At 32.9% G+C, this 12,461-nt stretch overlaps 1 protein-coding gene across 7 annotated transcripts in view; it reads right to left on the reverse strand.

Annotated features, from left to right (window-relative positions):
- Window positions 1–12,461, reverse strand: part of CEP128 (centrosomal protein 128) — a 98,757-nt gene that overhangs the window by 62,876 nt on the left and 23,420 nt on the right. For all 7 annotated transcript variants that reach the window (XM_018907360.3, XM_050975207.1, XM_050975208.1 and 4 more), the window contains 5 exons: window positions 10,723–10,809; window positions 9,165–9,239; window positions 7,794–7,929; window positions 5,914–6,074; window positions 944–1,294 (listed from right to left, as the gene is read on the reverse strand). In XM_018907360.3, coding sequence (XP_018762905.3) covers window positions 944–1,294; window positions 5,914–6,074; window positions 7,794–7,929; window positions 9,165–9,239; window positions 10,723–10,809 — 810 coding nt within the window. The remainder of the gene's footprint in view (window positions 1–943; window positions 1,295–5,913; window positions 6,075–7,793; window positions 7,930–9,164; window positions 9,240–10,722; window positions 10,810–12,461) is intronic.

Genomic DNA, 12,461 nt, shown 5'->3' on the forward strand with positions numbered 1-12,461 from the left:
CTACTATAGAATGAATTGCTGGAGCATGGAAAGAGGAAATATTAATAAAAAGTAAGGAATATGACAGGCAATAGGAGAGAAATAGCAACACCAGGAATCGAAGTTTAGATTTGCTAGAGTTTATTAATTTCAACTCAGTAATAGCCCCAATTGTGACTTCTGCTGTGCTTTGACCATGGTTGTATTCATGTACCAATCTCAGAACACACCACTGGATCAGAAACAACTCAGAATTAATAGACATCCAATACTGCATCCCATTTAGCCCTTGAAAACCCCAATCTTTGAGCAAGACAAAGCAGAGGACGGAGCCATCTCAAGACCATTCAGTAACTTAAACTGGGTGGATGCCATGAGTAAATACATGAAAAGAGGATACAGCACTGTAAAACAAAAGCCATACAATATCATAGACTGCACCAGCAGAGCATGTAAGTTAAGATAAAAGCTCATAGCATAGAGTTAAGCACTATATAAGCCACTATAGAAACATGCAACTTTTGACCCAGCCACTGGAAAGTACAGCCCACAGACTCATTGCCAACAAAATGGTGGTTTCTACCATTATTTCGACAGAGGATGATAAACATTAGCATGGATGTGAGTGCTCATCTTTAAAACAGTGTCAGCAGCTGAACAAAGAAAGGAATTCTTCTAAGTCAAAAACCAAAAAACCTATGTTTTTTCCTGAGAAACTTTGGAGGAAGAAAAAGAGAGGAATAAGTGGTCTGTCATACTGAACAAAGACAAATGAAAAACCCAGAAATGTTACACAATTATTTTCAAATTGATTTTTCAAAGAAAAAAGTTCTGAAAATTATACAGAAGAGGAGGTCCAGAACCTAAAGCGGAAAGCAGTTTAAGTCACAGTTTGCATGTAAACTCCTTCTCTTCTTTTTTAAAACAAAGGGAAAGGGTACTAAAGAAAATCAACAAATCTTACCTGACTATTCTTGTCCATCAGTTCACTTATAGTTTGATTTTGCTTTTCTACCTCACGATCCAGTTTCTTACACTTCAATTTCCACTGGCGGATGGTTTCCTGGGCTCTCACCTTCAAATCTTCTTTTTTTTTCTCAATCTCCAGCCTGAGTGCCTCTGAGTGCTTGAATTCACTGAGATACCGTTCTGCTTCCTTGGTACTCTCTTCAACCTGTTGAACTAACTCAGCAGACTGGAGTTCCGTTTGTCTACGTCCACTCTCACAAGCCTTGTAGCAATTCTGTATCTCCTTTAGCTGGTCCAGCATTTTTTCCTGCTGCTTCTCCCTGTTTTCCAGGTCAGATGTTAACACCTGGATTCATCATAACAAAATACAAATATTCTGTAAAGATATGCAGTATGAAACTTTATCAAACAATATACTGCCACATTAAATCACATTTTAGTAAATATGAACAGCACAAAAGATCTTCTTGACTATCAAGGAAAGTCCTGCTAGCCCAGCGAATCTCTCCCTCTGCAACGGTAAAGAATTCCAACACAAGACATAAAATACATACTACTCAATTCTTTCTTCATTTGTTCCTCTTTTGGTTGTTCTTGTTATTTTTCTGTATCGTAAGTTTGAGATCAATCATTGGCCATATATTATACACTACACAAATAAGAAATAAACCAAACAGTAAGATATAAGTAAATTAATGTAAACAGATGAGAGGAAAAGGAGAACCGGAAAGGACAGAACAGCATTCACCACAACCACTGGAATTTATAGTTTATGAGCTAATTGTTACCCAGTTTATGCTGGTTGCCTTTATGAAAGCAATGTGCTAAATAAAGGTATATTTAAAAGTACTGAATACAGAGAGAATACAGTAGCTTGGTAAATGCTTCTAGAACAAAATGCAAAGACGTTTGAAAATGTAGGAGGCATATATAGGCCTTTCAAATATGAATTAAATTTAAAATACGCCTCTTAAAAATAAGATGCTTCATTTCTTAAATCATATTTCTCTGAACAGACTCATAAGAAACTCAGGAATAATAGTGTCCATACATCTTCTGGAAGGACATGCTCAGAAATCAGTTTTTGAAAGTACACTAGCAAAATTGTATTTTACTGAGATCATCACACAGAAATTCACATTAGTATTCTGAATTTTGGGCCTATTTTGACTGCTTTTATACCATTCAGCTTTTTCATTAATGAAAGATAAATTTGATAGACCTGATCTATAGCCAGTGAAACATATTATCAAGCCTCAGAGGATTGAAATACTTTAATGTCGGTTAGATTTCAGAATGACTGAAAAAAAACTGGCAGATGTAGCCTGAAATAAACAGACCACAATTCAAAATGGACAAGGGGAAAGTATTTTATCTGTGAAAGAATGGGCAACTTTACAGATGGATACAGAATGACTATTTAGACAAAGTTACTTCCACAAGGTTGGGGGAAGGAGGGAGGCTTGGGTTTGTTGGTAAGAGCTCTCTCCTTGTCAGTTTGTTAGTTTGGGGGGTTTTTTCTCCATCCAAACCAGGCCAACACCTCCTAGGAGGCAGTAAATTGTACCAATCTCTTTGAGATAGCATTTGCTGTACTAAAAAGATAACCAAAACAAGCTCATAAGTGACAACAAGCAAAATTTTAATCAAAACAAGCTTAATTTCCAATGAAAACAGATTACAATACTTCTTTAAAGACAAAGATTTAAATTGAGTATAGCAGAAGTTAAAAATAGCCTCATAAAATACAATCAGATATTACATTTACTGTTCCACAGATTTTCTAAAATGGGTCATCATTTTTTCAGTCATGTGATTACACATGCTATTATCACTTCCTATTTCATGTCTTTCTGGAGACACCATATAGGATGTCAGACTAAATCAATGGTATTCAATGCTGCACCATTAAAAACTAGTTATTTATATATAATTTCCCCAGAGTTTTGTTAACTTCATTAACAAAACTTCCTCTCCCACAAACTTTTTAATGAAATATGAGTCTAATCTTAAACACATAAAATAACGTTCAATTAACTGTAAACATTCCTCTTATCGTGTAGAAGTAAATCAACCTCCAATTTACTGATTAACAGTATAATAAAAAAGAGGAACATTTGTTTTAGATACTTATCTTGCAACTAATTTATCAACACAAACTATTTGCACGAGGAGGAAAATTGGATTTTGACATGGATGTACCAATATAAAGTGACTTTTAATGTTCTATTTTTACAATATGTGTAAATAAGATAAACCTTAGCAAAGAGTTTGCACTTGGCTTAAAAGAGATAAGCCAGCACAGACCCAACAGTTGAAATCAGGTAGAAAACAGCATCATAGCCAGTCAAAATTTCATAAAGCCAACTCTGTAAAGCAAGAGGATAGAGAAAGTACCTCCACCCTCTGTTTCTATATCAAACAGGAGTCCCAAATGGACTGATCTGTACTTTTGAATTCCTAGTTATGTACGATAAATGTGTATTTCTGTGTTAACATGGGTGCAGTTGCCAAAATTCTTTCTGATCTACAGGGCTTGTGCTACCGGAATTTAACTGGCTAATAGCTTCATTTGTAGTAGAAAAGTAAAAGTAAATATTTGTGAGAATATGAATCAATATTTATAAAAACGAAAGATTTATGTTACTTAAGAATTCTAACATTAATTAAACATCAATAATTTTCCCTGAGAAAAACTGATATATTTTAACAAACTGACTGCTGTACTGGACAATACTATAAGAATACTAACATCAAATCCAAATGAAGAGTAATTAGTAAATCAAACAAGTTCCCAGGCTAAAAAAGTCTAAAAGACTCTAAGGAGTCTAAAAACACCTATGGAGAAAGCAGGGTATTGCATCTTTGCAATTTGTGCACTTATTTCTTAGTCATAATAGTTAAATCTTAATAGTTAGCCACAATGGCCCTGTATCTATTTGGCTTCATGAAGAAAAATGTATTTACGATAGTTGTAAACATTTGGAAAAATCTCACAATCGCTCCCTCACATAAACTAGAGTAGCAGAAATAAATATTATATTTAAAAGCTAATTTAAGATTGAACTCACTTCTAAACATGAGCTTAAGAATATGTTTTAACCTTTTTCATCCTCTGCATTTTACATCACACTGTGATTTTATAGCAACTGTTGGAGGCTAAACAATGCACACAACTCAAATTGTTGCAAACAATGACATTTTAATAAATCAAAAGAAATTTCTAGTATCACATGTACATCAGAGGCAAGTTAGATTCTTCCACTAAACAAAATCACACCCAAGTCAAACATGACTGGTCACTTCCAACTGGGAATCAGACTATCTGATAGGAGCAGCTGTCAGAACAGGCTTGACAAAATGCTTTGTTAGTACACAAGTTTAGAAATTCACATCCTTGCATTCCTTGATGTCTCATTGAAAGAAAAACACACTAGCTATTTTCCTGTTACTGCCCCTGTAGGAGAAAGGCAGTGGGAAGCAGATAAGAAGTACAAAGTATTTTCTGTTGAGAAAATGAGGGAAGTCAAAGATTTCTAACTCAGAGAAATGACAATAACCCCAACTGAGCACTATTGCATGAGTATTTTCAGGGCAGGAAATTAGTATTATAAAATCATTCTGACCCTTAAGAAAGCATGTTCTACAAGCAGAAGTTTAAAATAATTGGTTTTATGTGGGTTCTTACCCCATTAATTCCTGTCACCAAAATAATTCACTTCTAAGGCACAACAAAAAAAAAAAAAAAAACAAAACAGAATGTTTTCACTTAGTCATGGGTTTTATTGACCAGCTAGAATACAAATGCTGATGGACACCAGGAAATGAGTTCTGCTCATCTTACCCTCTACAAAAACACTTTAGGTCTTTTTAAACCTATTCAATGACCGAATTTCATAAAGCATGTAGGAACTTATTTTGAGAAGGCCATTTTTTTTCCAAATGGAATTTGATGTATTAGTTCGATTTAAATCAGCAGAGAAGCAGACAAGGTAAAGGAGCAAGAGAAGTAAACCAAAGAGTATAGTCCTGCAAATCTATGAAGACAAAAAAAATAAATTCCTACATTTGAATTTCCAAAGTGATGTGATATCATTTCATAGATAAGTACCTTCATTAGGAAAATACATACAAAATCCCTTGCTTACACAATGCCAAAATACAAGCTGAACAAAAAGTGAAGTCCTTGACTATTAAAATAATACACATGGTTTTGCAAATAGTCTTTTCCCCTGACAGTCACAGAAGACAGAAGAAAATTGTTACTGTTCAAGTATTCTACTACCAATGACAAATCTAAACAAGAGCAAGAAATACAGAAATTTCCCATCTTAAATAAGAAGACTACTGCCTACTGAGATCTCATTTTATGGTCAAAGTCTTCTAACTAAAATTCCAGTACAAAAGGCTGCTCTTAGCCTTCTCATAGAGAATCACATTAAACATTATGATATGATTACCATAAAGAAGACTACTAATACTTATGATTATATTACTACATTGCATTTGATTACTAAAAAAGGGAAATTGTGACCTACTTTTGTTACTCTACTACACTCTCTCATAGAACAAGATATCTCAATTTTTAAAGTTGAACTTTAGTTCTGAGGAACGATGGAAGCAAGTAAGTACTACCTTATAAAAGCAGTTCCAAAAACCATTATTAACGGTAAGTGCTGATAAAATCAGATCAACTTTTCTTTGCACATGGCAAAGAGAAGTAATCCAAACCATGAAATCATGGGCAATAGCAAATACATTTTTTGGTATTACATGGGAGAGAAAGAAGTTGGCAAACTCATATCACTTTTCAAAGTTCTTTACACAAAAAGTAATGACCATGACAGTTACTCTTAATTTTAAAGGTTAATCCCTAATCTGATACATCACCTAATGTTAAACAGATGAGAAATTATTTAAAAACCAAAAATGCCACCAAGCAAAAAGCAGCAAATCCCAACTTACCTGTATGTGCATTACAAGCTGTGCTTTCTCCTTGTCCTTACGCTCTATACATCTCTTCAGTTCTTCTACCTCTGACATTACAGCATTATGACTCAGCTTTGCTTTAAGTTCCAAAATATGTTTCTCTAGATCTTGCTTCTCTCTCTCATATCTTTCAGCTACTGTAAAACAGCAAGAACAGAGCAACACATTCAGTAGAAATACCAACTCATGGTAAATTAATTTTATCTCAATTAATTTTTGGCAATTTGTTTCTCCACTTGAGACTATTCTACAGCTACTGATTTTCACCAAAATATCTGTGAAAAATGGTATACCTGTATCATAAGCAAGTAACATTTTAATAACAGAATAAAACAGTACTTTTCCATCATTTTATAGGGGTTTCCACTCTTCCCCCTGCACACAGCTGCTCCCCTCAAATAAAAAACCAACCAAAAAAAACAAAGCTGCAGGAAAACTGAATAAAATAAAATAGGATGGGAGAAACAGTGGGGAAGTTTTGGAGAAAATGAAATTTGGCCAGCAGCTTCAAGGCCAAGGTTTTATCTCACCAGAGTAACACCTCCCAATTTGAAAGTCACATTATCTGCAAATTTTATGTCTGAATCCAGAAACTACAACCAAAGATTTTGATAAGAGTAAGCTATAAATTCTCTCAATCAGAAATCCAAAGGTCTTAAGTCATAAATAACTACTAGAGGCAAAAGGAAAAAAATCTTCTGCTTATCTTCTTCCCATTTATCTTTGACCAAACAGGAATAACACAGCAAGGTGAAACACAACTGCAAAAATTATATAAATGTATGCACGTATTTTAACAGTTACAGTACATTTTTATTTTCTTTGTATTTTTACATCTGTTTTGATTTATAAGATCAATAGGAAATTAAAATATGCTTTTATTAATATTAAAGGCATATTGTTTCAAATAAACTAACTTTTAAACAGATACATTAACATGACTGGAGAAAAAAACTATTGAAATTATTATTTTGCATTACAGTTTTGAAGCTAAGCCCATTTCCAGTGCTCTGTATGAGGTTTGTAAAATATGGAGTCAGAGTCCTATTTTAAAAACCAAGAGAATTCAGAAGCTGAAGCACAAAAATACATCATTATCCAAACCAATTAAACAGTCCCATAGACACTGGACTCTAGAATAGAGTCACTATTTCTTTATTACTTTGAGTAATACATTGCTATGGTAATAAGGAGAAAGATAAAGACTTTCTCTAATGCCTATTTGATTATGTTTGAAAAGTTTAAATACAGATAGATAACTAGCAATTAATTGAAGACCTTGTTAAAGTGGTAATTTAATATGCAATTATATATTGAAATTGTTTAAAGTATTTTTCTTCTAAATAAAACTATTTCAACTCTCAAACTCTAACATAGTGCAAGCCAAAGCCCTGACTGTATCACATGGAAAAATTTTCTTAACCACTCAGGAACATGTTGCTTAGAAATTCTACCAGAAAGTCATCAGCCTCATTAACTACTTAATCAATGACTCTTGTTATGATTTTCAAGATGGCAGAATGCAAACTGCAAATGGACTGAAATGCAAGTTTCTGGAAAATTATTACTTAGAAATAATACACATTTTTCTTCTGTAAAAACACTATTCAGTTTGCTAAAACTGTCTCAAAAGCAATGTTTTGATTTGGCAAATCAAAATATTTTATCATAAATTAACTGCCATTGCTATTTGTCTGTTAATATTTAGGTGCCAATACATATTAACTTAAATCTGAGGAATTAATTGGCTGGTTTTGTCAAAACAATAGAAGAATTAGACTGCAACTCTAAGATAAAATTCATGTCCATGCCTACTAAGTAGCTTGCAGGTCTCCAGTGCAAAATATTAGTTGTACCTGCTCTAATTCTCCTGTCATCATCTTGTGCATCCTGATAGCTCTGGCGATGATGCATAGCAGCATATGAGATTTGATGTTGCAATTCTGCACGGTCTTCTTCTGCTCTCAAAAGCTGAGAACGAAGATCCTCAATCTAAAATATATGCACAAAAGTGTATATATATATATATAAGTATATATACATCAAAAGTTTAATGAAAAATAGAACAAAAACCATAAATACCATACTTCTATTAAACACTATAAAGAAAAATATGATAGACAAAAAATATTTATCAATACATCTAGAGAGTACTGCAGATGGTAAACAAAAAGACAAACTACTTGCTTACAGGCCACAAATTGATTATTCAAAATTAAAGGAGACCTTTAATTTATGTTGACCACAGATGAGCAATAATTTCCCTAGACCAAATAAAATGCTACCATTTTATATGTTGCAACTGTCTTTTTTCATCGCTAGTGAAAATGTCTATCCAAATTTAATAAATAGTATGTTTTCTTTAAATTGTGCTCCTTAAAAATACAATGTATTTATTCACAAGAAACACAGGGGTCTTCACATTTTTCCTTTCTATCATATAGAGTAGAGGACTTACTAAGATGACAACATGTAGGAAAATAGAGAAAATCCAACATGCTAAAGTTCAATTGAAGAAAAATACCTCTAATTCCTATTACTCTATATGCCATTCACAATGATTTAAATTCAAAACAGTAATATAGCTAACTCAAACTTCTCTTAGATACACAAGACAACTCATGCTAAAAGATGAGAATGCCAATTGCCCCCTCTCTAGTTATTTCAGTCTTTTTATCCAGCCCCTCTAAAGGAAAGATGTTTAGGAGAAAGGACTTTTTTCTTCAGTTATAATCCAAATTCCTACAAATTTTAAGTTTAATAATACATGCACTAATAGCTATTATTTAAAGCATACTTTAAATGCTTTTTCAGGTATTTATTTACTTTTATTGCATGTTACAATGTAGCAAATACTTCTAGGTCATTGATTTCTCTCATTTCACCAATTATAGTACATGCTTTGCAGAAAAATGATACTAATATAGGAATAGTTCTAAAGCATATCATGAAAGGAAATTTCACAAAATGTGCTTATGTACTGAAAACATACCATTATTATCACGACTATAATTAATGCATATGAACATATACACATAAAAGTTTGGAAAGCAGAAAAAAGTATAACGAGCTCAGTCCACACACACACTTAAACCTGTCTCCCTATACCTCATGTTTTCCTTCATGAAACAATTTTATCAGAGTATGAGATAAGAATATTCAACAAAAAGACTCAGACACAACATAACATGAAAACCTTAGGATTTTTACCACACTAAAGCAGTTACCTGATGCAAAAGAGCTTCTCTACTGCCTTCAGATTCACTCAACTTTTTCCGGGACTGCTCCAATTCCTGCTCAAGCTTTCATTTCAGAGGATGATGAAGAAAGAAAAGCAATGTAGCCATCATAATATAAAAGTGTACTTTAACATTTAATTTTGACACAAAATCATCCATATGAGCATTTATTTAAAATTCGGTATAATATACACAGTATTTTTATTTGTCCAAAATTTTAAGCAAACTTTCATTTTTACTAAATCCCTGCTATATTTATTTAAATTACATAAAGAGAATTTTACTTACAGTCTATAATTTTTGTGCAATATTCTATATCACATAAAGATAAAATAATTTTTATTATCCAAAGCAAAATCACAATAGCAAATTTTTACTGGGTTAAAAGTAAAAAAATGGAAGGTAAATTTTAACAAAGTTTCAAAAACATTTTTCTGGATTTCAAACATACTTTCAAACTCAAAATTAAAAGTACCTTAGTATTTTAAGTGACCTTTGCTAAATAATTTATTCCTAGAAGTGTTAAAGAAGACACATATTGGTAGAACTGTAATTGGTAAAATCTGTGGGGTTTCTGTGTTGTGCAAGATGATGTATATGAATTATTCTGGGAACAAGATGACAAAAAATTGAAGTGCCCTAAATTTCATAAAACTGAAAGTTGTCCTAAAAACATAAAATTCAAAATGTGTAATCAGAAATAGTCATCAAACCAATGACGATGAAAAAAAAAAGAAACTAAAGCAAAAGCTTCAAAATATTTTTTGGCTTCTTCCATAAATAGTTCAAAGATCCATTTGGAAATAAATAGAGGTTTTGACAGTAGAAATTGTTATTGTTGAGATAGCAATCTCAAGGAGGATGTTGAAAGCCTGGCAAATGGGCAAAGTAAACAGGACCAACATTAAGGGAATGAAGAGAACAACATAAGGTAAAACACTACATAAAACACTACAGTACATAAAGGCTTAGCATAAAGGGGCATATCTTTGAAAGATGCTAAACTTGATGCAAGTGTAAAAAACAAACAGGGAAAACGTAATGCAGCCCTAGCATCCTGCTAGAATAGAAATACAAGAAATTTTGTTACCTATGAAAAGAAAGAGTGAAATATGGCAACAGTTCAGCAAGAGTATTTAATAATAACTATGGTGCAAAAAAACCATCATAAGTTAGTTTGCAGGGATGAAGAAAAGCTGCTTTGAGCTGCTGCAAATAAGCAACAGTAGACTACATACAAATTCAGAGACAAAACAGAGAAAGAAATCAAGGATTATGCACAAGTTATAAATCTGTCTGCCTGGCAGGATGGAAGAGTCATTAGAAGTAACGTACTATAGCTGAAGAGTTTTGAAGGAGAGACACAAGCTGAGCATAGCTATATTCACAGTGCCTCTGATGCAGAAAAAAATCCCACACCTTGAATTCTTAAAGAGTAAAGAAAGTTTTGCTCTGCTGGTTTCTCAGAAAAAGGAAGCATATACTGTAACAGATGACACTATACTCTCATTTAAAACCAAACAAAAAGGAAAAAATTACATCTTACCTGGTACTTTTCGCTTTCATATTTCAGAAGTTTGTTTCTCATGAGTTCTTCTGTTTCATCTGCTTTAACATCTTGCTTCCTTAAAACCTTTAGAGGAAAAAAATATAATGCAAACTTCTTCACAAAATTTACAGAATCTATCATTCCAAGGTTGTTAAAATAAAGAATCTGCTGATACATTTAAGAAAGAAGATCTAGTCAAATGCTTTCTGTCTGCATCTAATATTTCCATGTAGAGCCAATGTATATTGTTATGTAAAGATAAATATAAGTTCATGCATACATAAACACACCCATGCAGAGAACAGGGACAAACACAAAGTCTAAAGCAGCACTAACATCCTTCCGATGTATAGAGCTCCAGACTCTCAAGTTGACCCCAAACACCTTTGGATTAAGGTCTTAAAGGCTCAAGAGATCCCCTACAGATTAGCTGTGCACATATCAGAGAAAATTAATATATTCTCTAATATAAAGTGTGCATGTTATGAAACTCAATGCACTGTAGTCGAGAAAACACTACCATAAGGTTGTGTGAGAAGTCAAAAGAAAAAAAAAATGAAAAGGTTATTTTTTTTCTCAATCTGGAAAGATGCTTAAAGCCACAGAACTACAACTGAATCAACTGAAACTTTCCTGATCAAAAATTATCAACATTGATGTGCCCTTCCTTGACAACAGTAACAAAAAATTAAACAAATCCATGGGGACTTGTCCCATTCCCTCTCAGAATGAGGAATCTAAAACCACATGTGGACACTTTCTAAATCATCTTACAGAAATAAAAGTGCATTAAATATTAATTTCAAAATCTTAGTCCCTCTGCAAACCAACACTATTTGCAAACACAGCCAATCACTTCAAAGGAAGTATTAGACATGAAAGATATTAGTGACATGTAATATTTGCCACATAAACAACCCAAGTTTAGATATCTCAAGGCATGGTAAAATCATTGGGTCATTTTAAATATCACTTAGAAACATTGGCTAAAAGAGATCAGTAGCCATATACTGATAATTTGCCATGAATTTCTGTAACTGTTTATAAATCATGTTTTTATCATGATTTATAAACACAGTTTTTATCTGTGCAACATGATCAAGGATTTTTCACACTAGTCACAGATCAATTAATTAGGTACCTGAGCACAAATCTTTTACTTTCATCCCATATCTTGAAGCACAAGTACGTCTATTCCTTTCATAATTACTTGCTAAAACAACAACAGAATAACAACAAAAATTCATAGCCTTTCTAGAAAGAAATTTCTTTTTCCCAGTCTGTCATTCCCAAGCAGCATTTTCATTTTACATTTACAGGAAAATCTCCCCCTATCTTCCTTGAAATCTGTCCCTATAAATTGTGTCATTTCATTCAGTTTTTGAACATTTTCTCTTCACTGTGCACTGAAGAGCAATTTCAGTGTATGAAAACAGAATACAAGATATTAATCAACTGCAGTGAAGACAGGTATTCAGCTTTAGAAATTTTGCCTTTAAAAGCAGCTTTCTGAAGAAAATAAATGGCTTTATATACTTACCTTCCTCTTACAACCTCATTTAGAAAACCTAAGGGTTTCAGTACAGTTTGGATTACTCTTCTGCCTGAACAGCTTACATTAAATCTGAGACCATGGTAGACATTAATCATAATTATGCCACTGAAAATATTATGCCACATAAAGAGTTATACTTTTAGTCATACTGATCCCTAATCAGATAATAGAAGAACGTAAC

The sequence above is a fragment of the Serinus canaria genome, chromosome 5 (genome assembly GCF_022539315.1).
Source record: "Serinus canaria isolate serCan28SL12 chromosome 5, serCan2020, whole genome shotgun sequence".
NCBI classification, from domain to species: domain Eukaryota; kingdom Metazoa; phylum Chordata; class Aves; order Passeriformes; family Fringillidae; genus Serinus; species Serinus canaria.